This window comes from Schistocerca nitens, chromosome 2, assembly GCF_023898315.1.
Source record: "Schistocerca nitens isolate TAMUIC-IGC-003100 chromosome 2, iqSchNite1.1, whole genome shotgun sequence".
Taxonomy (NCBI): Eukaryota; Metazoa; Arthropoda; class Insecta; order Orthoptera; family Acrididae; genus Schistocerca; species Schistocerca nitens.
This window is the reverse complement of record NC_064615.1, coordinates 944,195,339-944,222,574: the sequence shown is the minus strand read 5'-3', so window position 1 is coordinate 944,222,574 and position 27,236 is coordinate 944,195,339. Positions and strand designations below refer to the sequence as shown.

Here is a 27,236-nt window from a genome sequence, read left to right as displayed (position 1 = left end):
CGTGCAAGTCAGCAACCACTTCCCAGTGAGCACTGGCGGCAAGAGCTGGAGAGCAAAGCGAGAGATCAATGGCAGAGAACGACCCGGTCGCCGTGCAGAAATGAGTACTCTGTCCTCCATTGAGTAAGTAGGCACAGGATGACAGAAGAAGCCTCTCAATTGCTCTACCCCTGGGGCAGGTAATTGCAGAGCCCCAAAGCACATTGTGGGCATTAAAATCACCACAAATAATGAATGGCTGGGGGAGCTGTGTAAGAAGGTCGGTGAGGGCCGCTTCATCAAGAGCATCATGTGGGGGCAAGTAAAGTGAGCATACAGTCAATGGATGACGCACGTGCACGGACACAGCGACGGCCTGTAGAGTCGTCGTAAGTGAGAGAGGCGAGGAATGGTAGTCCGTCCTGACGAAAATACCTACGCCTCCTCTAGCTCTCTCTCCACTCAGGTCGTCCTTTTTGTGGAGTGTATAGCCTCGTATCTCAGGGGGGTATGATGGATGGAAATACGTCTCCTGGAGACAGAGACACAGTGGGCTACCCTGAGAAAGTAGACGAAGTTCCTCCACATGCGTCCTGAACCCTTGCAAGTTCCACTGGAGTATGGGAGCCATCTATGTTGGGGGTAGCACCTTCATCCTGTCTCTCCGACGGGGTGGGGAGACCGCAGCAGGTGGAGGGGCAGGCGTGGGACGAGATGACTGCCCCACACATACATCGTACTCCATCAACTCTGGGGAAGAGTCAGATGAAGCCTCGCGTAAAACAACATCCGCATGGTCAGATGGTTTACCACGGGATTTGACCCGCTGTTGCTGCTGCACAGTAGCTTTCTGTGGCTTGGTGGACTTTGGGGGAGCGGATGTGGGAGTGGTAATTGGCGCACTGGGCTTGGGGACAACCTCAGCTGGTGGAGGCGCGAGGGGCTGGACCAAGTCCGCCACTGTACCTTTGTCTGCCGTGCGAGGAGGGGCTACTGGCTCCGGAACACTGGCTGCGTTGCAAGTGCACTGACAGCTACAGGTGTTAGTGCCAACACTCACCACCTCAGTCTGCGTTGAGGCATCGACTTTTGGAGTAGGCTTCTGTACCAGGGATGCAAAAGATGTAGCAAATGTGGGAGGTTGCATCGACTTATAAATCTTCTTGGCCTCACCATAGGGGATACGCTTGGTTGTTTTTATTTCCTGGACCTTGCGTTCCTCTAAAAATATGCGGCAGTCCCTACTCCAAACAGGGTGGTTCCCAGAGCAATTAATACATTTAGCCGGAGACGAGCAACCAACTCCTTCATGAGCAGTCTGACCACAGTTTCCACAAGTCGCTTCACCTTTACAGCCTAAGGTGGTATGCCCAAAACGCTGGCATTTGAAACAGCGCATTGGGGCCGGGAAATAAGGCCTCACACCAAGGCGAAGGAAGCCAGCTTTAACATGTTCAGGAAGTTTTGTGCTACTGAAGGTCAGAATAAAGGAGTCGGATTTGACAATAGTGCCATCAACTCTCTTCATGATGTGTTGGACATCAACGATACCTTCCGGAGCCCACTCACGTTGCAGTTCTTCCTTGGGAATATCAGCTAGATCCCGGCATGTCACAACACCTTTGCTATAGTTCAAGGTGCTGTGCAGTTCAGTGTCTATGGCATACTCCCCAAGGCATTTAGCAGATTGGAGGTTAGTTGCTTGCTGAGAAGTGGAAGTTTCCACTAGCAAGGTCCCATTACGTAAGCGCTTCACCGATTTTAAGGAGCCACAGATTCCCTCCAATCCCTTTTGAATATAGAAGGGCGAAACCTTCTCGAAACTACCCTCCTTCCGTTTCACAATGAGAAACACATTCGGATTACCAGAATGCATTCTGTTACCTAAGACTGGACTTTTCAAAGAAGCGCCGGAGTCAGGGGGACTGACTGCACGGGCCCTCTTAAGAGACTGGGTGTTAGAACCTTCCAGCGGCCCACCCTTTCCGCTGGGAGGAAGAAAAGAGGATTTCGAAGGATCCATCTCGGTCCCACGAGCAGCTAGGGAACTAGAAGTCCACCTAGACAGAGCCCCGCGTGCCTAGGTAAGCCTTATACAACTGAGGTGCGGCAGGTTCCCCAGAGGTTGCCCGCTATCGACTGTTCCACCTCAACAGCCATGCATCTCATTGGCGCGCAGCACACCTTGAGATTGAGGGTTTTTTTATAGAGGTTAATTCCATCCTCGCGATCCGGGCGGTCAAGCCAAGATCCCCATTCCCTGAGACACACAACGTTCCACCGCCGCGCCGCACGGTGGTCGTTGAAGTATGCCCAGAGGTTACGGTGACAGGGGACTGGCGGCGCTTACCAGTCCCCAGCTCAGGAACCCCGGGGTCGCCAAGCCCGTACCCAGCAAATGAATGCTGAGCCCCTGGGGGCACTGCAGTAAGATGACAGCAGATGTGTGTCCGAAGTAATTCTTGAGTACCAACGTGTCTATAGTAATTCACATTTTTGGTGTTTACGTTTCACTATTAGTTCATACTTTATGAACTTTTACAATGGTACAAGGCAATTTTCAGATTTCTTTCTGTCTGCGGCCCACTTGCAAAGCACTAGCTCTACCTTACGTGAACTGTTTCTTAGAAAAACTGGCAAAAGTCGAGATGCTGGAGATATAGACGTTTTATAGCCCTAGATATGTGGCTAAACTATCCGTACCATAAGAAAGGCTCATTCCAAAAATTTTACGTAAGAGCTTTCAACTTTGTAATTATCAGGACGTAATTATATCTTCATTACACAACTACACATATAAACATACAACAACACTGTTACATAACTCACAGGGTACTTTACCTAGTTTTACAATGTTTTCTATGGCAATAAACATAGACAATTCTAATTATCAAGCAGAATCGACGTGAAGTCAGTAATGTATTCGGTATATACACTGAATGAAACTTGCCCACAATATGATGTCTGGTAGCATACACCTAGACAGATTTGGATAGCAGCACTAGAGTGAGATTTCTCCTGTTGGAAAAGCCGAGACTTCGAAATATCACAAGATTTTTTTGGCGTCTCCGTGATCGTCTACTAACTTTCGGAACCAGACTTGAACAATCCTTCCAAATTCATTGCCTATTTTCTTGTAATTTTGAAGAAACATTCTGAACATAAAGGTGACAACATTCTGAACGTAGTAAGTGACAATGCGAAAATTTAATTTTGTGACTGCAAGAAAGTCATTTTACTTATAAATTGCTACAATTCCTCTTACCTTTCGCCCTGCCAACAATATGCTATTCTTCCCGCGTTAACTGTTACTATAGCACTGAGAGAATGTTCTACGCATCGGCGCTTCACTAGCTCTGTGACATCGTGTTTGTTTTCTAGTGCGAATTCAACTTTTACAGCAAGCTGGAGCATCGCTGAAAAATTGGATTGTGTAAAATAATTTGTATTGTCCCTTCTCCTACACAGCTCGAAAGAACCACAATGAAATTCAGTAATGCCGTCTCAAAGAAAATCTCATTTCGTATTGCAGTTTTTGTGTAGACTGAATGTTGGAATATGCCAAACTTAATTAATTATTACTATAATATTATTACTGCTGTTATTTGTTCTTGCTTAGAAAGTCTTACTCGCTTATTTTCGATTTTTTTTATGTCGAACTGGAAAGGTGGATGTGTTTGATGTTCATCAAATGGCTCTGAGCACTATGGGACTCAACATCTGTGGTCATAAGTCCCCTAGAACTTAGAACTACTTAAACCTAACTAACCTAAGGACATCACACACATCCATGCCCGAGGCAGGATTCGAACCTGCGACCGTAGCAGTCGCGCGGTTCCTGACTGAGCGCCTAGAACCGCTAGACCACCGCGGCCGGCTTTGATGTTCATCTCACGCAACATTCTCCTTTACCTTAGCTGTTCACTTAATTTTCAGAGTAAAAGGAGAACTCCCAGCGGCAAAATCTGATAACAAGGAACCCGCACTCTAGGCATAAATCTGCAACCATTTATGATGATTTACCACTGTAACGACAAAGCAATTCACGTCGGAGCATGTTACCCCACCATGTAACGAGTAAATTCGCTGAAACCACCAGAAAGCCTCGAATGCGCGGCACTGATTAGCCTAGAATGACTTTCTATTGTTTCATATGTTGGCATCATCGGATTAACTGAAACTGGCAGAAAAGAATTCGTGCCACGGGGATTCTGATAAATTTGTAACGAAGTAGGAAAAGGTTCTTCTGGCTTTTGGGTCAAAATCCGAGAGTTACTGACTAATAATTACACGTATGACGTGTTATACTGAAAACAAATCATAGGTCCCCTGACAGCCACGATTCAGAATGTTGGGCGAGTAGCAAGTTGACTGCTTTGATAATGCCGAATTACTTTGTAAAATTTCATCTAGAGGCTTATAAGAACAAATGGGTGGAGAAAAATTCTTCCCGAGTTGTTTATTCTTCGTAGCTGAAATGTGATTTCACTTAACAACGGGACGACCTGCGAGAGCTTCAGTAATTTAAACGAGTTAGCTCAGGGTACGCAAGATGGATGTATTCATTTGCATACTGCCATTAATAATAAGTTGGTACATCTGTCGTCTGTTCTCTACTTAATGTGAGGGTTTTCCGGAAATATTATAATATTTGCGATGGGGGAGTTGCAGTGCTTTCAGTGACAAAAGTCCAGGGTGATAAAAAAGCCGACAATACAGTACCTACAGATCTGATAGGTGAAAATGAGTAGATCATACACTAGAGTTCAGAGGCTGTCTTCAACGACACGACAGAAATATGAAATCCGTACGGAACTGTCAAATTTATTTCGAATGCGGAGAGAAGATAAAACTTTGCTGTGTCCCTGTGTGTGGGATCATAATTTATAAGAAATCCACTGTGGAGGTAGGCGGTGGGCAGGGTATTGGGGATGCAAGAGGTGCATGATATTGTGAGAGATTGTAACTCTTACTTATCAGCTCCAATACGAAGAAATTAAATCGTCTACAGAAAAGTGTAAGCATAGGGCGTGTATTGCTGTGATTACACAGTATGTGAGAGATCTACAGTAGATTTCAGCACCATCTGCCCATTTCTGCAGTCGCATCGTATCCAGATGATGCTGTGAGTCGCGGTGTGTAAACAAACTGTACTTTAATTAATTAACTTCTTTTTATTTAAGGACTTGCTATCACTAAGTACTTTATTAGAAAGACCACTAAATTAGTTTCCTATATAAGCTTGATTTACCAGTCGTTTCGAACACTTACTCCTCGATGATTGTCATACGAATATTATGTTATTCTACAGACTGAAACAGAAATAAAATAATGACAGCTATGAAACAGAAATAAAATAATGACAGCTATGAAGAGTAAGGCCATTCATTTCATTTCCCCAGCTCTTAATGTGTACTGTTTCTGTTCAATTTCACACATTTGCTTGCACCTTTCGTATTTCGGATATCTGCCAATTTGCGAGATGCTTCCGCTAAGCCTTTGAAGCGCAAGCTTTACTCCTGAACTGCTGCGAGAATGATTGGGACTTGGCAACATTGTAGATTACGTCTGGCTGTCCTGTGACAGTCGAGATACTTCGTGGAGTGACACACAATTAGCCTCCTAAATTCATTCGATATTGTCTTCGTATTTCAATTAAATATTGTGAATGGTTTTCATTTATGGTGAGTCATCTAACTATCAAATACATATTTTTAGTCCAGAAAGGTCGTTCTACGCAGAAACTACTGAGAATTATCTCTCCTAGATATCACTAGCACTATAAGGGAACGGTGAACGTTGCAGTAGGTCGCTAGGTCAGCGGAAACGATGTCGCACTGCGAAGGTATCTATGCTGCGAGACTGCACGACCACCGGCCTCCTCTGTTGATTTGTTAAACACTTTCTGACATTTCGTTGCTAATCTGGAGATGATGGAAAACATCCAATTTGTATCAAAACTAAATCCAAAAGTTCATGCGGAACTAAAAAGTAGAAAGTCAGCAAACAATGAAACTTCGGTCAGAAAGTACGTCAGATTTATTTTCTTATGACTTTGGAAGGAGGAATTCAGATTCAGCGGACTAGTTTGTGGTTTACATTTGGCGATGATACAAGTATTTTTTCCCCTCTAGCCGTCCAATTTTAACGGACAGGAAGTCGTTACTGATGAAATCGCTTCGGTATCCTGATACAAGGACGATAAATAATCCGAAACAGAGAGGAAAGCAAAGCGAAGCCAGAAACGTTTAACTCCTTTTTCAAATATTCCTTTACAGAGGAGTATCAAGCAGTATTGTCCCAGTCGCAAATATGAGTTACATAGAAATTAATTTCGTTATAGATGGGAAACACAATGCGACGCCATTCTAACGCTGAAGGTGCTCAACAAGAGCACGTACTAGTCGGCGCTGCATGTCTGTACCCTAGAAGAAATGTTGCAAAACCTCTTCACCTCTAATCTCAGTAGAGTTACTCCCAGCAAACTCGAGGATGCACAGACAGATCTTCTGAGTGCCATCTGATCGTCGACGACGGTGACAAATGAATCATTAATACTACAGCCGCTCAGTATGCACATACTCTACTCTGGTGCCACTGAGTACAATCCCTTAGGGCGTTGCATTTTTTTTTCTAGCAGTGTATTATGAATGTTTTAGTAAAGAACATGTGTTAATTAACAATGGATAATCTATGGTGCACTACAAATCAGTAACGACGAATTATTAATTATATTGGAGCTATTCAATACCATTCACCATCGTTTAACATGTGTACGACTAGATGCTTACGATTACTGCAGCAACAAAAATTTGCGTACAGCTCTCTGGCCACATCCAGACACCAATGCGACCAAAGGAAAGAATAAAATCGAATCATATAAAACAAGCGCGGGAGACACATTCGCACCAACGATTTAGCATCACCTTTGACTAGTATTATAGTTATTGTAACAAAGATAAATTAATCACGTACAAACTACTTAAATCTACCTCGAAATATAATATCAATGAAATCTTGTAGAACCTTAGAACATGCTTTGAGGTATGTAGGTAGGTAATGAAGTATCTCGAACACTGAGCCAACCAGTACGCATCCCAGAAACATTGGTTCCATGAAACTCAACTCAAGCTTCTCTCACATAGCTCAAGGCAGTCAGACGGACGCAGTATTTCTTGATTTCCAAGAAGTATTTGAAACAGTACACACCAACGTTATTAAGGGGTTTATGATCATACAGGGTACTAAATGAAATTTGTGACTGGGATGAGGATTTCTTGGTATGGAGGATTCAGTACGTTATCTGGGATAGTGAGCCATCGACACATGTAGTTGGGGTTGCTGGTTTAGTGGTAAGGCACGTGCCCGAAAACTGAAAGGTCAGGGGGTCGAATCCCAGTCGGACAGCGGAATATTTCAATGTGCTTTTAACCTGGGTTTCACCTCTCAACGATGTGAACATTTGCTAGAAACGACACATACTTCAGAATCGATTTGAACTGCAGGTATCCTTTCCTCGGTAGGATTACTGGTGTAGGTCAGGGACACACAAGTCGCAGAAGTGCCGTCCAATTGAAGGACCTTTACCTGGCCGTCGAGTAGCATGGAATTATTATTATTATTATCATCAATGACATATAGGTAAGTACATTTTGAAGTGCCCCCAGAATGTGTGTTGGTAGCCTCGCTTTTCAAATTGTATATTAATGACCGCCCGCAATATTAGTAGTGACCTCAGACTTACAGAGGATGATGCGTAACGAAGTACAATCCGGAGAAAGCTGCACGAATATTCAGTCAGTTCTTGATTACAGAAGTAGTACAAAGATTAGCAACTTGATAAATATATACACAAATGTGAAATGTGTACTTCATAGCGGAGAAAAATAACATACTATTACTACAACATCAATAAGTCAGAAGTGGAATCAAATATCCAGGTATAACAATTTTTTTGGAAATGAAAGGGAATGACCACAGAGGCACACACTTCAGTACAGCTGGTGGAAGACTTCGGTTTATTTGTAGGAGAGTCGAAAAATGCAATGAGTCTACAAATGAGACTGCTTACAAAGCGCCCACCTAGTTTATTCCTACAGTGTGTGAAACTAATTAGAAACAGGACTAACAGGAAATAGTGAACGTGTACAAAGAAGAGAAGCACGACTGATCACATGTTTGACTCACGGGACAACGCAAAGGAAATGTTACTATGTTCCGAGAACCACAATTAAATGAGGAATCTAGGAATATTTACAGCCCCATAGGTAACATTAATTACAGAGCGTACAGTGCCATTCAAGGAATAATTTTTCCCGCACTCTATACGTCAATGGTACAGTCAAGAAACGTTTACTATGAGGAGTACACTCTGTCGGCCATCTCTTAGTGATTTGCAGCTTATGGGTGTAGATGCAGAAGATGAACCAACACATCCTACTATTAATCGACGATGATATTGTGCTGTAAAGAGGGCAAGACCTGTAAACAAGCAACAGAAGCGTTGCTCACAGTGTTTCAGAGATTTTGGATATATTACATATGATAACAACAGCGATCCACCCACACTTCCATGTTACTCTTCAGTCGAGTGAGTGCACAGTGGCTAAGGCATTGGACTTACATTTTGAAGAAGCGGCTTTTAACCCCAGTCCAGCTACACACATTTACATTTCATGAGATTTCCTAGATAACGTACGATGAATTCCCAGGTAACATCTTTCAAAACACCACGGGTGTTTTTTCCTAACCCATCCACTGTCCAGTACGAGTTTATGCTCCGTCTCCAGTGACGACGACATTGAAAGAACATTAAAACCCAGTCTTCTTTCCTTTTTGTTTGGCACTCCAGAATGTTCCTTTAGTTTATTGATGAATCCTCGTCGTTCTGTGAGAACCCTATCTATCAAATATTTTTTTCCCAGAGAATCGTGCATTTGCGAAGATATCGTATCTTATTAATCAGTGGATACTTTGATACGGTATCGAATACCTTTCAGAAATACAGATCTATGGCATCTGACTGCTGGCCTGCGTTCGCTCTTTTCCAATATATCAGTAGTGGTAAGTTCAGAAAGCACTCAGTTCATAAAAGATGTTTTCTGAATGCCTCGGTCTAATTAGTAACAAAGACAGCAAGGCACATTCACATACATAGGTACCATCAAAATGCTATAACGGTTTTTTGAAACAAGAAACGAAAACTTGATCTGACTAAATTTGTCGATTTTCGTCTCTGTATTAATCCCCTATGGTGGTGAAATGAGAGGTCTTTAGTCACTTTTTTGTGAGCATAAGTGTCCGAGAAAGTATTTTTATAAGATTGTAGATGTTGGACTTGCAGTTCAACGACGTACTGTAAAGACGATAGAGGTTTTCCTGCTTCAGGGATTTTATCTGTCAATCATCGTCACAAGGAAGCGAAAGGTTTTGTGCTGCAAGTAGCCAACTACTTATCACCGATGTCGCACTTAATCATGATTAATCATCTCGATTATTCATCTTGACTTACAACGAGGAGACAGTCTTCCATTAATACCACCCAGACATGTAGAGACTCGCCTCCCAATTATGTTTTTGTTATATAATTTATCTCAGTTTGTATGCGCTGCACTGTGTATGAGCAATGGCGTCGTTTAATATGCGCGACTTTAGATTTATTCAATAGGACGAAATAAAAGGCTAAAGCTTGGAAAATTCGCAACTGCCACTTCAACTGGAGAAAAATCTTACAAAAAGCAAAAAGTTTGACACTTGTACCTAATGTAAAAGCCTAAGAATCGACTAACAATGCTTTGTTGGACGACAGAAACTTTCCTCTTTCACAACCTTCGAATATGTTTGCATCACTGTACGCTAGATTCACAATCAGAAGTAATCTTAAAGTGACACTCATACTCTCAGAGTGTACGCGGGTCAGGTGCAATCCAGAATGCAGTCTATGTCAAACTGAAAGCAGGTAAGAGTCGACTGGCGAAATGACACTAAGCAGCTGTCAGATAAACTACAATGACGAAAGTAGTAAATTATTTAAGTTTCTGTGACCGGTGTTCGAGCGAGAATAGGAAATAGTGGGGCGAGAGAGATGTGGCAGGTAAAGGAGATGTGTCCGCTGAGGCAGGAGACGGAATTTACGGTCAGACAGACGGCTGAGTGACTGGCAAAACGCAGATTCCGTAGTTCACCAATGGCCTCTTAACGATTCCCCCCCGCGCAAAGCCGATTTAAATTACACGTGTCAGTCAGTCGGCGACTTGTCAGCGCTGCTGACACAGCCTCCCCCCCCCCCCCCCCTCCACCCAATTGCTTCAGCTTGTGCTCTGGCGGTTCCTTCGCCGCACTACATTTCCTATACCGAGTGCATCATATTACTTCTCTCTTCTGGCAGATACCATCGTTATCTCTAACAGGAGTTTAGTGGACACTGAAATTAAGAAAAAATCACGAGCAGAATTCATTGCAAAACCCAGTAAAGTACTGGAAATGAAAGCGTACTTACTACAGGATGAGTCAAAAAGGACTTTACAACTTTGGAATGATACAGAAATTTACTGATATAACTGACAGAATCGGTAGATGTGTCATTTTGTAGCAAACTACCTCAAGTTTGATTCAGGTAGTGCACCAGTACCCCATTTCGCCACCAGGAGCGCCAGCGTAGTGTACAGTTAAAATGGCAACTTTCACATATACGGAGCGTGCTCGCTTTGTCGTTTTGGTTTCAAGAACTTTCTAATTCCACAGATCGACGAAGATGACCGAGATGGAATGGTTTACGACCTGCAAGACGACGCACCATCTCATTTCCTCACGGAAGTTCGAGGTTTCCTCGATAATCGCTTCCCAAGTCGATGGATGTCCGTGCGGGGCCAATCGCATGGCCACCTCGCTCCCCAGACTTGACACCACTGGATTTCTTTCTCTGGGGTTTCATTAAAGACAGTGCGTTCCTCCAATACAAAACAATTTAGCTGACCTTAAAAATCCAAATTACGCTGCTGTTGCACAAGTTACACCCTATCTCCTGCAATGACTTTGGGAAGAAACTGATTACCGTTGGGTTGTTCATCACAAATGGTAGTCACATCGAAACAAAAAGACATCTGACACTTTAATGTGAAACTTGAGGCTGTCATTTACAAAATGACACACATCTACCGATTCTGTAAGTTATCTCGATACATTTCTATATCATTCCAAAGTTGTAAAGTCCTTTTCGACTTACCCTGTATATAGTTCATTGCTTTATTAGGTATGTCGGATTTCAGATTTACAAATACTTCGCCATGTGGTGCAGAACACAGGCTACGTGATGGTATATATGCAAAATGATGTATGATGTACAGGGTGTTTCAAAAATGACCGGTATATTTGAAACGGCAATAAAAACTAAACGAGCAGTGATATAAATACACCGTTTGTTGCAATATGCTTGGGACAACAGTACATTTTCAGGCAGACAAACTTTCGAAATTACAGTAGTTACAATTTTCAACAACAGATGGCGCTGCGGTCTGGGAAACTCTATAGTACGATATTTTCCACATATCCACCATGCGTAGCAATAATATGGCGTAGTCTCTGAATGAAATTACCCGAAACCTTTGACAACGTGTCTGGCGGAATGGCTTCACATGCAGATGAGATGTACTGCTTCAGCTGTTCAATTGTTTCTGGATTCTGGCGGTACACCTGGTCTTTCAAGTGTCCCCACAGAAAGAAGTCACAGGGGTTCATGTCTGGCGAATAGGGAAGCCAATCCACGCCGCCTCCTGTATGTTTCGGATAGCCCAAAGCAATCACACGATCATCGAAATATTCATTCAGGAAATTAAAGACGTCGGCCGTGCGATGTGGCCGGGCACCATCTTGCATAAACCACGAGGTGTTCGCAGTGTCGTCTAAGGCAGTTTGTACCGCCACAAATTCACGAAGAATGTCCAGATAGCGTGATGCAGTAATCGTTTCGGATCTGAAAAATGGGCCAATGATTCCTTTGGAAGAAATGGCGGCCCAGACCAGTACTTTTTGAGGATGCAGGGACTGCAACATGGGGCTTTTCGGTTCCCCATATGCGCCAGTTCTGTTTATTGACGAAGCCGTCCAGGTAAAAATAAGCTTCGTCAGTAAACCAAATGCTGCCCACATGCATATCGCCGTCATCAATCCTGTGCGCTATATCGTTAGCGAATGTCTCTCGTGCAGCAATGGTAGCGGCGCTGAGGGGTTGCCGCGTTTGAATTTTGTATGGATAGAGGTGTAAACTCTGGCGCATGAGACGATACGTGGACGTTGGCGTCATTTGGACCGCAGCTGCAACACGGCGAACGGAAACCCGAGGCCGCTGTTGGATCACCTGCTGCACTAGCTGCGCGTTGCCCTCTGCGGTTGCCGTACGCGGTCGCCCTACCTTTCCAGCACGTTCATCCGTCACGTTCCCAGTCCGTTGAAATTTTTCAAACAGATCCTTTATTGTATCGCTTTTCGGTCCTTTGGTTACATTAAACCTCCGTTGAAAACTTCGTCTTGTTGCAACAACACTGTGTTCTAGGCGGTGGAATTCCAACACCAGAAAAATCCTCTGTTCTAAGGAATAAACCATGTTGTCTACAGCACACGTGCACGTTGTGAACAGCACACGCTTACAGCAGAAAGACGACGTACAGAATGGCGCACCCACAGACTGCGTAGTCTTCTATATCTTTCACATCACAGCGCCATCTGTTGTTGAAAATTGTAACTACTGTAATGTAATTTCGAAAGTTTGTCCTCCTGAAAATGTACTGTTGTCCCAAGCATATTGCAACAAACGGTGTATGTCTATCGCTGCTCGTTTAGGTTTTATTGCCGTTTCAAATATACCGGTCATTTTTGAAACACCCTGTAGGAGCAATTAGAAACACCATGCGAGCATTAGCATGTAACACAATAAATTAAGTGGCTACTTGATACTAATCTTTGGAAAAAATTACATGAACAATGTAACAAAGGACGAGGAACTGTGCATTAGCACTTAACGACCTTGTTGAACTGTTACGGACGTAGCAATGACAGTATAATCGCATTATTCGAAGTTTCTCCGCATTTGCATGGACTCTGGAAAGTTTAGAATACGGATGAATACGTTGCTCACGACCAGAAAGAGGGAATCGCCTTACAACTGGTCTTTGTCCATTCTCTCGGGAGAGAAATTCTGTTCTCGTACGGGGTTGCAAGACGTGTCTCGACAAATGGCTACTATGAAACGACAGCTTCCTCTCCGCCCGTTGACTGGATGCTCTGTACCTGTAGTTGAGTCTGCGTACGTTGAGCCCTGTAGTGGGCAGGGCGCGGCTGCTTCGTGGGCCTGCTTCAACCAATAATGTATCGCGATTTTATAAACCTCTCTATGGCAACACCTCGGTGTTGTCACAGCTCTGTAAACGATTACTTTTTAGCCTTCAGCCATTACCGTCAAAGTTAAATCCTGACGACAGTGCTGCAAACTGTCATGGAGCTTCTTATGCTGTCTCCACTACGGCGCTTAAGACGTGGTTATCCTTTGCCAAATTGTGTCATAACTCTGACAGCAACACATGGTCACAGATATTGTAACGCGCTCTTCGGATATACTGTCGGTGGTATGAAGTACAGTACTTTCCACGCACCGTATAGTGCCTTGCGGCGTAAATAAGTTGATATGTAAGTGTACATCCACATCAAACACACATAGTCGCTTCTATGTTTAAACAAAGTAAGTATGTAAGTATCGTTACAGAAGTAATGTGTGATGAATCAATAAATATATGCTATCTGTAGGAGTGAGCTGGCTGTATGGCGCAGACTAAAAATCAATACATAAAACAGGGTGTAGAATAATAACAGCAGTCACAACAGAAGGTGACTTCATTTAAAAGTGCGACAGGTTTCGAGCTTGTGCCATCTTCAAGTGGTTTTTTGCACCATTCAGGTGGCTGTTTAGGTTCAATTACACGTTTCAGTGCTCAACGTTGGAAATCGCTGTTTAAATAAAATACAAATAAAATGATGATGAATAAACAGATGCTAAGTGACATGTATCGTGAAGAATTTTAGTATTTACATACAGCTGTGGTACTCTTGCCATTTCCACATTACACCAATCACATATTTTACAAAAATATCTCGATTTTTACACTTTAACTGTGTATTATGCACCACTTTAAATATTGGTACTTCCATGTTATGTTGGTACTTCCATGTTCTGTCTTTTTTGCAGTATATGTTAATAACTTCCGAAGCACAAACTTTTGACAACAACCAACGGGTTTACACAGGAAAACAGAGGTCACGGTCAACGACTTTACATTTAAGAAGTTCGAAGATCTTACAAACCAGCGGAAGAATGCTCCTATCGGAGCACAAAAAATGCAAGTATGTTCCTGTTTATTTAAAAGAAAGACTGAAAAGTAGGGTAGCAGTTGCCTCATTTTACCTTCCTCAGCATCTTTCACAAAAATTTTGGCATGAAAAGATATTTATGCTTTTTTAAACATGCAACTAACCTCAATCTCCCACAAGCTCCCCTAACTGTAACTTACACACACCCACTAATCCGTTGCTGTAAATCTTCACACCCAGCACCTCCCAGTTGCCCATACTCAATCTTTCACCCCAACCCATTGTCATTATCTCTTTGTGTCTCTCTGATATTAACTCCTGTATCACAGACAAAGCCGAACGGTGTCCTACTCCTCCTGTCTCCTCTCACTGTCACACTCTCCCTCTTGCTGCAATCTCATTCCTTCCTTACTACTGTTGCTGTTTCTTCTCACTGTCATTACCCATCTCTTCCTCATTGTCACTGTCATATACTTTTGATTTCATTGTCACTGGCTTTCACGTACTTCCACTTTCTCTCTCTTTATGCTCCCCCCCCCCTCCCTCCCTTCCTCACCGCTCACCTCAGACAGGATTTTACGTGCAAAAACAATTTGCATGTGCTTCTGTACTTAACATGAGGTTCCCAGATAACAAGAGTAGATGGTTTACAGCATATTTCTCCGTTACATGTCACGATATAAACTACATTTTCGCCTCACACCGGATTTTAAGTAAGTATTTTACTTGTACAAGTTGAGTAAATTTGATCTATACCTCGGAAATGGATTAAGATATGAAGAAAATTTTCAAGGTTGTTCGAGATCAAGTTCTTAGGAATACGCCGTGAAAATTAAAGCCATTTTCTGTGCATAACCGTCTCGGAATCCGTGGGTGGGTTTTGGTAGCCAAATACCAAGTTCTTAGGAGTTTCTCGATAACAGTTAAAGATTTTTGAAAAGGGGGAGATAAACACCTGGACAAAAAACGTTAAAATCTGAGCAATCTGCTGCGGTTACTTATTACCCAGATTTCGCCTCATTGCGGATTTTACGTATACAAGTACGGTAATTTTAAGCCTATATCTTGGAAACGGATAATGATACCACGAAAATTTTCAAAGTTGTTTCAGATGGGGATCTTAGGAATATATTACAAAAATTTCAGCCATTTGCTGTGCATAGCAGTCTTGGAATCCTTGGCCGGCTTTTGGTCCTCTGATGAGGGCTATTCTATTAAAAATGTTCTGTGTGTCCATCAGCAGCAGTACGAATAACATCTAGACAATAGCTAAATTCGTCATAAGCTTTACACGCTGTATCTGCTTTTACAGAAGTTATGGCGGCTGTTATTCTGTTCTTCACTTCTCCTAAGTCACAAGATAAAGGTCAGACGAACACACTTTTCTTCCAGACGGACACACTTTTCTTCACACAAACCCACAAGAAAAATTCGCATGGTGTCATGTTTGGCGATCTTGGAGGTCAAGAATGCAGGGTAGAGTCTGTGATTACAGCGCTATCCGCTAGCTGCCTTCCTAACTGTTTCGAAATTTCTGTATAAAATTCTTACACCTTTCACAATAAACATACAGTTTGTTGCACTTTTATATCGATCTTAAGTTTTCGATACACTTAATTCTGAAATCGGGGCCTCCTTCGACGAACAGCCTGTAAATTTCACTACAGTTGGATGCGACATTGCATTTGGTGTGTATATCGTCACAATTTTATAGTGAATCTGTCAAATTTAGATGTTTTGTGCACAAGAATAGTACTATCCCGCGTACTTCAACTGCGGAGTACGTATCTAGTTACCGCGCCATTTCACTCCTACACTATGATGCATCTGTTATCCGTATCGCAGCAGAACTGTCTCTGTACGGAGCCCGGAACATGGGTTGTACACTCTTCTGCCAATGCGCCAATCTTGTTCCGCGACACTATTGGAGTGAGACGAAATGTGTCACCTACTTTCTGAAGTCCCTATGTACCCGAACTGCAGCATACTGAGACAAATAATTCATTTGCAATTCCCTCACAGTCGACACGGTAACAGTTACTAAAGAAAAATATAGGAGAGGGAACAATAATGAAGTGACACATTTTTCACTCGCAACACAACTTTTTTAACAGACATTACTCAAATTCGAGCCATTAAGTTGTCATATCAATAGCAGTCTTATCTCTGAAAAAGAGCCTTCCATTTGTGTTACTGATAACCCCACTGAAAACGTGGTTATGATTTTACTTTATAGATACAAGATGCCACCTTATATGCGTTATGGATCCTCAAGTCGTCGAGTGTTTATGAGATGTGTAGGTAATTTAGTTTTCCACACTAGTTAGAGAAAAGAATCGTAACAAGTATTTTCTTTAAGCAAGGTTCCACAGTCCCGATGAAATGTTCACGTGAAAGTACTTAAATTTCTTATTTTTTATATGCCACTGTCCAGTTTTGACCTTCCGGTCATTCTCAATGAAACATTAGGGTGAAGTACTCTGTAAGTATACTGAGAAGTCACTTGAGACAACTTGTCTATGGAATGAATTTTAAAACTTCACAGAAGAGAAACTGCAACATCAGGTGAACATATTCGACAAGTTGTTGCATCTGTTCATCTGGTGTTGCAGTCTCTCGTCTAAATTCTTAGTTTTTTCATGAATTAGCACAGTTCGATGGCTTCTCCTTACATCTGCAGCCGGCTGTGCTCATATAGGTGGTTTCGGTTGAGAATGGCCTAATGTCTGAAGTGGACGGTCGCACAAACAAATAAAGAAATTTACAGCCCAGAGCGGATAATGTCTTCGTTCAAACATTGGTAAAGATAATAATTTCCTTATTGAGCAAAGTTCGGGGCATAGATTACTAACCACATAATTTTTTAAGGTAGCAAAAACCAGTCCCCATTAATAAATTTCATCTAAGAAGGCTTTTAAACATCTTTCTTTTTTAAAAAATACAGGGTTTTGATGTTAAGAAATTTCTTCCAGAGATAACAATTATATAATATGTTTGTTTGCATGGTCATCTTCCGCAGCAGCTGTTATAATCAATTACTATTGGTTTTTTCCGTCTTGAGTTTACTGAAACTAATTAAAGAGCATTCTTTACACCACATGCGATCCCTTTTATTACAAAGAATCTTTTGTGTTCATTCTGAAAATATGGATACATAATATGTTTGAACATTTTGATTTTATAGATTAGAAGCAGTATTCATTTATAAAGTTGGCATGCAATTCACTCAAGGTGTTTCTGGCTGTTGGTTACATATTCTACAAACCAGTGCCTTTTCCTTCGTTGTTGGCGGCGGTCGAGATCGAATGAAACTTAGAGCACATTCACTCTTGACGGTTTTTCGCCATTTATAAAACCTCTTTTTCTTACGCTGCATTGGTGTTACTTCCAATTCAGCTCAATCTCTAAAACTTTTCAACCCCTCCTACACTCTCTGCTGAAAGACATCTTCACTAGTTACAACACTCACTCACACCGATACTTATATCCACGCACCCACCAACGCACATTTTTTTCTCGCTGCCCCCCCCCCACCTAAACACACACACACACACACACACACACACACACACACACACACACACACACACACTACATATATAAAAGCTAAACGCCTCTTGCGTAGAATACTCTTCTTTTAATTACAGTAAACTCAAGACGGAAAACCAAACAATAATTGATGGTATTTGAATCCAGTTTCTTAAAATTAACGAAGTCTGATGGTGGAATGTATCATAGCTACGAATTGTTTTTAGTTCGAAACGTTGAGGACAAAAACTGCTGTTCGGCACAGGTAAGGGTTGGGTTGATTTGGGGGAAGAGGATGGCCAGACGCGGGATTGAACCGTCGTCCTCCCGAATGCGCGTCCAGTGTGCTAACCACTGCGCCACCTCGCTCGGTCACAGGTAAGAGAGGATGACGCTATTGTTGTGCTTGTGACAAGAAAGCTTCAAATTGATTAGATTTGTAGTAACTGGCCCCCTTTTTAATTTGATGTTATTTAGGACGATAGCCGTGAACTCTGTAATGATTTACTTTTGGATGGGAGTCAGCGTGTTGCCATTATTTCTAACAACTAGGTGCTGAAGAATTTTCATACTGGCAGAAATTTTTGCAATTTAGTCAACAATGTAGGTCCCTACCCCCATGCATATATTTTCTTTATTTATATTTTGTGTTCTATATAACATGAGCACGCCATTTTATCTTAAACGGAGGTACTTGGATAGTGCCCGTCGGGTTCCGCTGGCGATAATGAAATAAAGTCTGACTTCTTTACATGTAAACAAATCCGAAGCCTAAATTCTTTGCTGCAGATTAATATCACACTAACAGCATTGGAATCCTAGGTGTAATAAATGGATTCCTTTTTAGCTGATACTGTTTCTTATCATACATCGCCAGGGCTTTTTTTTCATTTTGCAATGTAACTTCACCTACCTCAGTCACAAAACCTGTTGTGATTAATACAATGGCTCCCTCAACTCTCTGCATTTCACTGTTGTTAATGAATCAACATTTGATAGTAAACGTAGTAAGTTACAGGTTGTCATTTTAGTTCCTCGAAACTACAAACAAGTTGTGGACAAAAATATGGAAACATCTCAAACACAAGACATTACCATGCCTAATATCTACATCTACATTTATACTCCGTAAGCCACCGAACGGTGTGTAGCGGAGGGCACTTTACGTGCCACTATCATTACCTCCCTTTCCTGTTCCACTCGCGTATGGTTCGCGGGAAGAATGACTGCCGGAAAGCCTGCGTGTGCGCTCGAATCTCTCTAATTTTACATTCGTCATCTTCTCGGGAGGTATAAGTAGGGGGAAGCAATATATTCGATACCTCATCCAGAAACGCATCCTCTCGAAACCTGGACAGCAAGCTACACCGCGATGCAGAGCGCCTCTCTTGCAGAGTCTGCCACTTGAGTTTGCTAAACATCTCCGTAACGCTACCACGCTTACCAAACAACCCTGTGACGAAACGCGCCGCTCTTCTTTGGATCTTCTATATCTCCTCCGTCAACCCGACCTGGTACGGATCCCACACTGACGAGCAATACTCAAGTATATGTCGAACGAGTGTTTTGTAAGCCACCTCCTTTGTTGATGGGCTACATTCTCTAAGGGCTCTCCCAATGAATCTCAACCTGGCACCCCCATTACCAAGAATTAATTTTATATGATCATTCCACTTCAAATCGTTACGCATGCATACTCCCAGATATTTTACAGAAGTAACTGCTCCCAGTGTTTGTTCCGCTATCATGTAATCATACAATAAAGGATCCTTCTTTCTATGTATTCGCAATACATTACATTTGTTATGTTTACATTTGTTATGTTAAGGGTCAGTTGCCACTCCCTGCACCAAGTGGTGTAGGAAACAGCACCGCTGGCGCATTAAACAGTTTACAGTCGCCTTGAAATACATAAATACATGTCCTGTGTGGTTTTCATGGGAATCTTCTTATACAACTCTCCCTGCAAAATTGTGACAAGTTCAGATAACAATGATGGAGGTCATAGCGATCATGCGCCCTTCTCTCCAAAGCACACCACAATGGCTCATTAATATTGAGATCTGGTGACTGTGGCGGCCAGCGGAGATGCGAACATTCATTCTTGTGCCCACAAAACCAATCCTGGACTACATGAGCTGTTCGAATAGGGCCCGTGTCGTCTTGGAACACATCATCACTGTAGAACAAACACTGTACCATGGGACGGGTGGATCAGCCAAAAAGATCAAATAATCTTTGGCAGTAAGGCGATTTTCTAGAGTAATCATGGGGCCCATTTAATAACCGCGATATGGCTGCCCACCTCATCGCCAAACCCCCGGTATGTTTCACTGTTCGGACGTAAACTTGGCCAAAAGTCGGAAACAGTGTGAAGCAAGACTCATCCGACCAAGTGATTTTCTTCCATAGTCCAGGTTTTTACGTCTACGGCACCACGTGTTCCTGTTACGCACGTTCGAATCACTGATGAGCTGTTAGCGAATTCCAGCTCGCCCTGCAATTCCCTGCTTTTGGAGCTGCCATCGTGTTGTTTTGGTGCTGACTGGATTCGTGATTGCGATTCTGCACTGACTTTTGCTGCTATCGTCCTCTTATTTTTCGTCACAATCATATTCAATGAACGTCCGTCACTCTCAATGAACACTTAATTTCGGCCGGCCGCTGTAGCCTAGCGGTTCTAGGCGGAGGTTCGAATCCTGCCTCGGGCATGGATGTGTGTGATGTCCTTAGGTTAGTTAGTTTAAGTAGACGAGGATATAAGATGAGCATCAACAAAAGCAAAACGAGGATATTGGAATGTAGTCGAATTAAATCGGGTGATGCAGCGGGAATTAGATTAGGAAATGAGACGCTTAAAGTAGTAAATGAGTTTTGCTATTTGGGGAGCAAAATGACTGATGATGGTAGAAGTAGAGAGGATATAAAATGTAGACTGGCAATGGCAAGGAAAGCGTTTCTGAAGAAGAGAAATTTGTTAACATCGAGTATAGATTTAACTGTCAGGAAGTCGTTTCTGAAAGTATTTGTATGTAGTGTAGCCATGTATGGAAGTGAAACGTGGACGATAAGTAGTTTAGGCAAGAAGAGAATAGAAGCTTTCGAAATGTGGTGCTGCAGAAGAATGCTGAAGATTAGATGGGTAGATCACATAACTAATGAGGAGGTATTGGTTGGTTTGGGGGATTAAAGGGACCAGACTGCTACGGTCATCGGTCAATGAGGAGGTATTGAATACAATTGGAGAGAAGTTTGTGGCACAACTTGACTAGAAGAAGGGATCGGTTGGTAGGACATATTCTGAGGCATCAAGGGATCACCAATTTAGTATTGGAGGTCAGCGTGGAAGGTAAAAATCGTAGAGGGGGACCAAGAGATGAATACACTAAACAGATTCAGAAGGATGTAGGTTGCAGTAGGTACTGGGAGATGATGAAGCTTGCATAGGGTAGAGTAGCATGGAGAACTGCATCAAACCAGTCTCTGGACTGAAGACCACAACAATAACAACAACAACAACAAGTCCAGGGGACTGATGACCTCAGATGTTAAGTCCCACAATGCTTAGAGCCATTTGAACCATTTTTGAACTTAATTTCGTCCGCGTTGTGACTTAGCGGATGATGTTTTTTTCTGCTTTTCGTGTATGCGGTATAAATCTTCAATATAGTGTCTCTTAAAACATCGAACACTTTGGTTACCTTGGTTACAGAAGCACTTTCCATAGGAGAACCAACAAACTGCCCAAGTTCTAATTTACTTAGCTGCGACATAATGCATTCACAACACAGAACACTGTTCTCAGCACGACTGAGACTTGCAACGTATTGAGGACATTGCACAGGTGTCGTTCGTGGTCATCAAATACAACAGCGCAATCAGCCAACTTGGCTTGCATCTTCTTGTATATTGAAGTATGCACTTTTCGCGGTGTTTCTGTGCTTCTGTTCAACTCCTTGAAGTGGATACATAAGCACGGACCAACGTATGAAACAAACTGTTACTAGTACGTGATTAAATCGAAATGTGTGCCTCGCGTTTTGTGTTTCAAATGCTAGCAGCATACTGCACCTTCGAAATTCGCGATCCATGTCACTGGCAGGTGAACGCCTTGTGCTGTCAAATGTAGCACAAAGCGAGCTTAAATGTATGTATTCTGTTTCAAAAAAGTCGACACCGTTAACTTAGCTGTAAGTGAACCACCAAAAGCGATCATGGACATAATTAACGGACATGTACTAGGCAAGATGGCGCTTTTAATGAAACACAGCAGCACAGTCCTATTTGTTACACATCATCTGCCACGTGCGCTTTTTGGAGACCAGTATACAGAACTTGTAGTATATTTTCTGAGTGTGTCATAGTCAAATTTTGATCTCCTGGAAACATACTTTTATGTGCGCGAGAGCTTTTCCTTTATTTTTATTGTTAGCAGCACTTGGACTATATCAGCACTACGCTATGAAGAAAAAAAAAAAAAAAAAACAAAAACAAAAAAAAAAAAACCACACACATCACGAATGGTTAACTCAAGCGTGTCTTACACTTTCCACGATAACGCCAATTTATGCTGCAACGTGCTTGATTTAGCTTTGTCAATGACTATTTGTATTTCCGGCTGCTTTCACCTTCTTTCTGTTGTCTACCATTTGTTTTTCTTTTCACTCAATAATCTTTGATCTTCGTATCTCATATGTTAATCACGTAAAACGACAGCTATTTGACTATCAAGATGAATATCTGTTTTTATGCCATTTCCGGTTCTCTTGTTTACTGTTTACGTTTTGAATGGGCGGACGAAATCGTCGCCTTCTCACGCAAGTCCTTCGCCCAGCTGATATTGTTGTTACCCTTTATTTCACTGATGTAAACAAGTGATTTCTCTGCACAACGGTACACTGCGTCCATGGAGTTGCGAGTTTTTCGATTTTCACACGATTCTATATATGGCAAGATTTCCTAGAATGTGCCCGCATTGGCGGCTGACTTAAACACACGCTGACAACGAAATAACGCTGTTCTGTTTCGAGTTAGTTACTATGCTGACAAAAAGATATAAAGGGAAAACAGTTTACCGTTGTTTGATAATTTTTACTTTTGGATCGTCTGATTACCACTGAATGAAACACAATTTTTGTACAATACGAGTTTCGACTTTCTTCTTTGCAAGGCATCTTCAGTCGTCTGTTATATGTCCATATTTTTGATTATATTATTTAGTTCACATTTCGGACGAAGTATATATAGTAATAAACAATTCTGGCAGTTTGTTTTTCTTTGATGTAGTAATAATACAATACAAAAGCAAATTGCCAGAACTGTCTATAACCTATATATACATCGCCCCAAATGTAAACTAAAGAGTATAAACAAAAATACGTACGTATTCCAAGCCACTGAAGATGCTTTGCAAAGAATAGAGGCGAAACGCGTACGGCACAAAAATTGTGTTTCACTCAGTTGTAATTAGACGATCCATAAGGAAAAACATTATCAACATACAGTAACATTATACGCCACTGGGGACGACAGGACAACAAGAGCTGAAGATGGAAAAAGAATTTGTACATAGACTACATTACAATGAAAATGATACATGACGGTTTTACAAACACTACTGTGAAGTCTTCGCATACGTAGTAATAGAACTTTCATAAGTGGAGTGTTTCCACCGCACATGAAATTTGGAAAAACGAAAGTTGCGAATGTTAAACGCGTGCAAACATTGTCGGTTTAAGGCGAACTGAAATGATGTATCCCATCTGTGGAACGTAAGTCTCGAGTGTAAATAAGTGCACCGAAAACTAATTAAACTTTATGAAGCATATCTGTGTAATACAGATGGTACAAATATTGTTTGTGGCAGTCAGCCGTTGGCTTATGATGATAATCTACGTTGCAACCCAACTCGCAACGTAATAAATGAAACAGCACTTTTATAGAAGCATTCTTTTAGTTTGCAACTACCACCGTTCAGACTCATTTCACCGCTCTTAACTGCTATTTTTTTCCATTTATTTGCTATCTCAGATTTCTTCGGCATGACTCACGACGTGTTGGTGGTACGGCGTGTAATCACAAATTTGTTCCCTAGATAGCATGCAAATGTAAAGAACAATATTCTGCTCGGCGTCATTTCGAGTTTTGACATTTTATTTTTTCACTTCAATCTAGAAGGCGTGATGATCACCCATTGGGCACTCTTGCAAAACGGCAAACTTTTTCCTACAGATAAGCTAACGATTGTGAAATCTATCGATAATGTGCGCAGACAGTCAACATCTGGCTCTACAATGTTCTCCACTGTGTGCTTGACAAACCAAGTTCTACGACGTTTAAGTAAAGGTGTTGATGGCTACTGGTAGCACTGCTTATCACACCCACACACACACACACACACACACACACACACACACCTTGTGGCCGTGGCCGCTTGGCGGCGCCGTCATATACTTCAGGGCTCGAGGGTCTGCCTTCCTGGAAGACAGAGTGGGAGCAGAGCTAGCGGGCGCGGAGAACGAAGTGGCGGTCCGCACAGCTTCATCGACGCCCATGGCTTCTGGTAGCGTTGCGCGGCACGGCTGCTGGCTCGCTGAACGAGGGCTAGGCCCGACTGGGTGACGCACTCACCTCCCGCTGCGGCGCTCTGCTTATCTTATCTGTCGCTCCCATCCGCAAATCGAGAAGCCACAGCTTTGAACGGCGCGCTCCATATCGCTCTGCGCAATACCGTCTATATTTCCTTTGTACAGAGCGTTCTCCTGATTGAAAAATAGCTCACAAACTATGACAATGAATGAATGAATAGTTAACTGAAGAGGGACTGTACGTACGAAGTGCACGTCATGATGCACGTAATGTAAAAAAAGCCATGCCACTGGAGACAGTATACCAGTTTGCCTTCCATCTGTCCCTCTCTTCCGAGCTTCAACTGCTGCTGTTCTCAGAAAACATCGCCCACAACCTCAACCGTGCCAACAATACAGCATCGGTGTATAGTATATGTGGTATCGATAGCTATGACGCCAGAGTGTAGGTAAAAGTTCTTAGGTTGGCACTACGACACCGACGACAGCGCCCTTTAGCTGGCGCTGTGCAGCACTACGAGCGCCGCTCCAGATTCAGCCCATTTGTTCGCGAACTGACGACCTACCAACATTGTTTCCTCTTCATAGGGGGGCGAGCCACTACAGATTTTGCATGTGCTAGCTTTGATACATCCGGCTTCGCTCCTACGTGCTCATCTTTAACAAACGTTACGTATCTGTCATTGACTAATATTCTTTATTAGATGTACCTTTACGTTAAAATCAGTACCGAGATTGTTCAAACAAATTTCGGGCTTGCAGCCGGTCGTCGTTCAATACTTCGCACGATATTTCAACTGGGCCCCTGCCAGTCATCTTCAGGTGAGCCCGAAGTTTGTTTGAACAGTCAATTCGCCGCGAAAATTTTAAAATTCACAGTGCCGAGATTGTTACCTCACCTGCTCCTACTCGCGTCCTACTTTCGGCCTACCCTTCAGTTTTCAGGAGCAGACCCACGCGCAGACTGAGGGGCAGCGATCTACCATCAAGGCTTTGCAGCAACGAATTCCGTAAGGCTCACCGCTGTCCTCCACAGTCTTTACAATTTACGTCAACGATGTACACCACCGTCATCAACAGATGCAGCACCAACTCAACCTCCTGGCAAACTGGACGGCCGACCACTTCATTCAACTCTATGTCGAAAAAGCGTGGGCCATAATGTTTACACGTCGCAGACCTCACCTTAGGGACAGGCAAGTGTTGAGCGGAACAGAAACCACCTGGACAAACCGCGTCAAGTATCTCGGTGTGCATTTCGACAGCAAGTTCCTCTTCATACTCCACCTGACTGAAAGGAGAAAGAAAATCCTTAGACTGATCCACCAAATCTTTCCACTCTTGGCCAGCAAGCATATGAAAGTCTGTACAAAACTCCGCCTCTACAAAGGCATGTTCTTCCGACCATGTTGGGTGGGTGCTCCACCTAGGGGGACGGCGTGTGTATCCAACATCAAACTAGTTCAGGTTTTACAAAAATCGATATCGTCGGCTCCTCGTTTGGGCACCCAGGTGGGGCAGGGTCCGTGACTAATGACAGGGACCCGACGTGTCGACTGTCCAAGAACTTATCATCTCTCACACACGCAAACGTTTGGTCGAAGTGGATGCACTGAGGCCTTCGACAAAACATTTGGGCTACACAGGGGCAGTCGCCCCTTCACAATTGCACAGTATCCGGGTACCTCGAGTCATCGCCTAGGCGTCACGATAAAAGATTGAAGAAAGTCAAATGAAATCAATCCACACCTCACATTGCTTCAACCCCACCCCAGAAGGACTGACGAACCCCTAAGGGCCCACAGACCTTATTATGCTTAAATAAAGAGTGATTGCCAATTTACCTGTCACCCATGAAATCCAGCCATCAAGGCCATATCACTTTAGCACACAACACGACCCACCCCCCCCCAAAAAAAAGTTGAAATCTCTAAAATGTGTAGTGAACATAAAATAAATTGTGACCAGGTACAGTAAACTCATCGTTTCACTCGATATCAATAACGGTCAAGGAAAAGCCTAACCTAAAACATTCGCCTTTAATCCTACAAAACAAAAAACACTATTAAAATGTACGTTTTGCTCAAGTGCCGACAGTGCGCAGAAATTCGCGATGTTTTGGAATGCGTAAGCCCGACAGAAAACCGATGAAATAAATGGCAATACTAGTCTGAATAAGGGAGGTAAGTTTGCAGCGCGCAACATACCTATTCTATTTCTTAAAAATGTGCTTCCAAATGTTGCATGTGGCACGAACTTGGAAAGCCCGAAGGTCTGAGTAGTCAGAGAACGTGTAAGGTAAACTCGGAGACAGCACAGCTACAACGTATAAAGAGTGAACAAAGATACAGCATTATGAAGGCAAAATTATGTGAAACACTGTTGTAAAAACAGGAGCTTTTTCTATACGTACTAATAATATTACTGTCACGGCACTACAAAGCCGTCTCCCTTCAACCAAAGCATTATTCTTAACGCAGATCGCCAAGAGAACGACCATCAAAAGTGACTGACTAAGACTTGTAGGCGAATGACGATACGATCAGAAAAACACACTCATCATTATGACGATTTCTATATGTAGCTTTCAGAAATATCATAATAATACAACTAACACATTTACAATTACATGTGGCATATTTCTGCGTCGTAGACGTACAGAAACTCATCTCACACTACCATTTTCATCAATAGTAAGATTAGGGCTAAAGGCGCGTCAAGTACGAAGCTACGGTGGATCACAAAGCGCAGAACGAACGAGAACAGAGAGATAATCAGACGTGT

At 42.6% G+C, this 27,236-nt stretch overlaps 1 protein-coding gene across 1 annotated transcript in view; it reads right to left on the bottom strand.

Moving 5' to 3' along the window:
• LOC126237272 (serine/threonine-protein kinase 26) overlaps positions 1 to 24,464 on the bottom strand; it is a 649,741-nt gene extending 625,277 nt beyond the window's left edge. Inside the window, exon 1 of the mRNA XM_049947200.1 lies at positions 24,282 to 24,464. Within this exon, the coding sequence (XP_049803157.1) occupies positions 24,282 to 24,419 (138 nt within the window). The 5' untranslated portion in view covers positions 24,420 to 24,464. The remainder of the gene's footprint in view (positions 1 to 24,281) is intronic.
• Between the last annotated feature and the right edge of the window lie 2,772 nt (positions 24,465 to 27,236).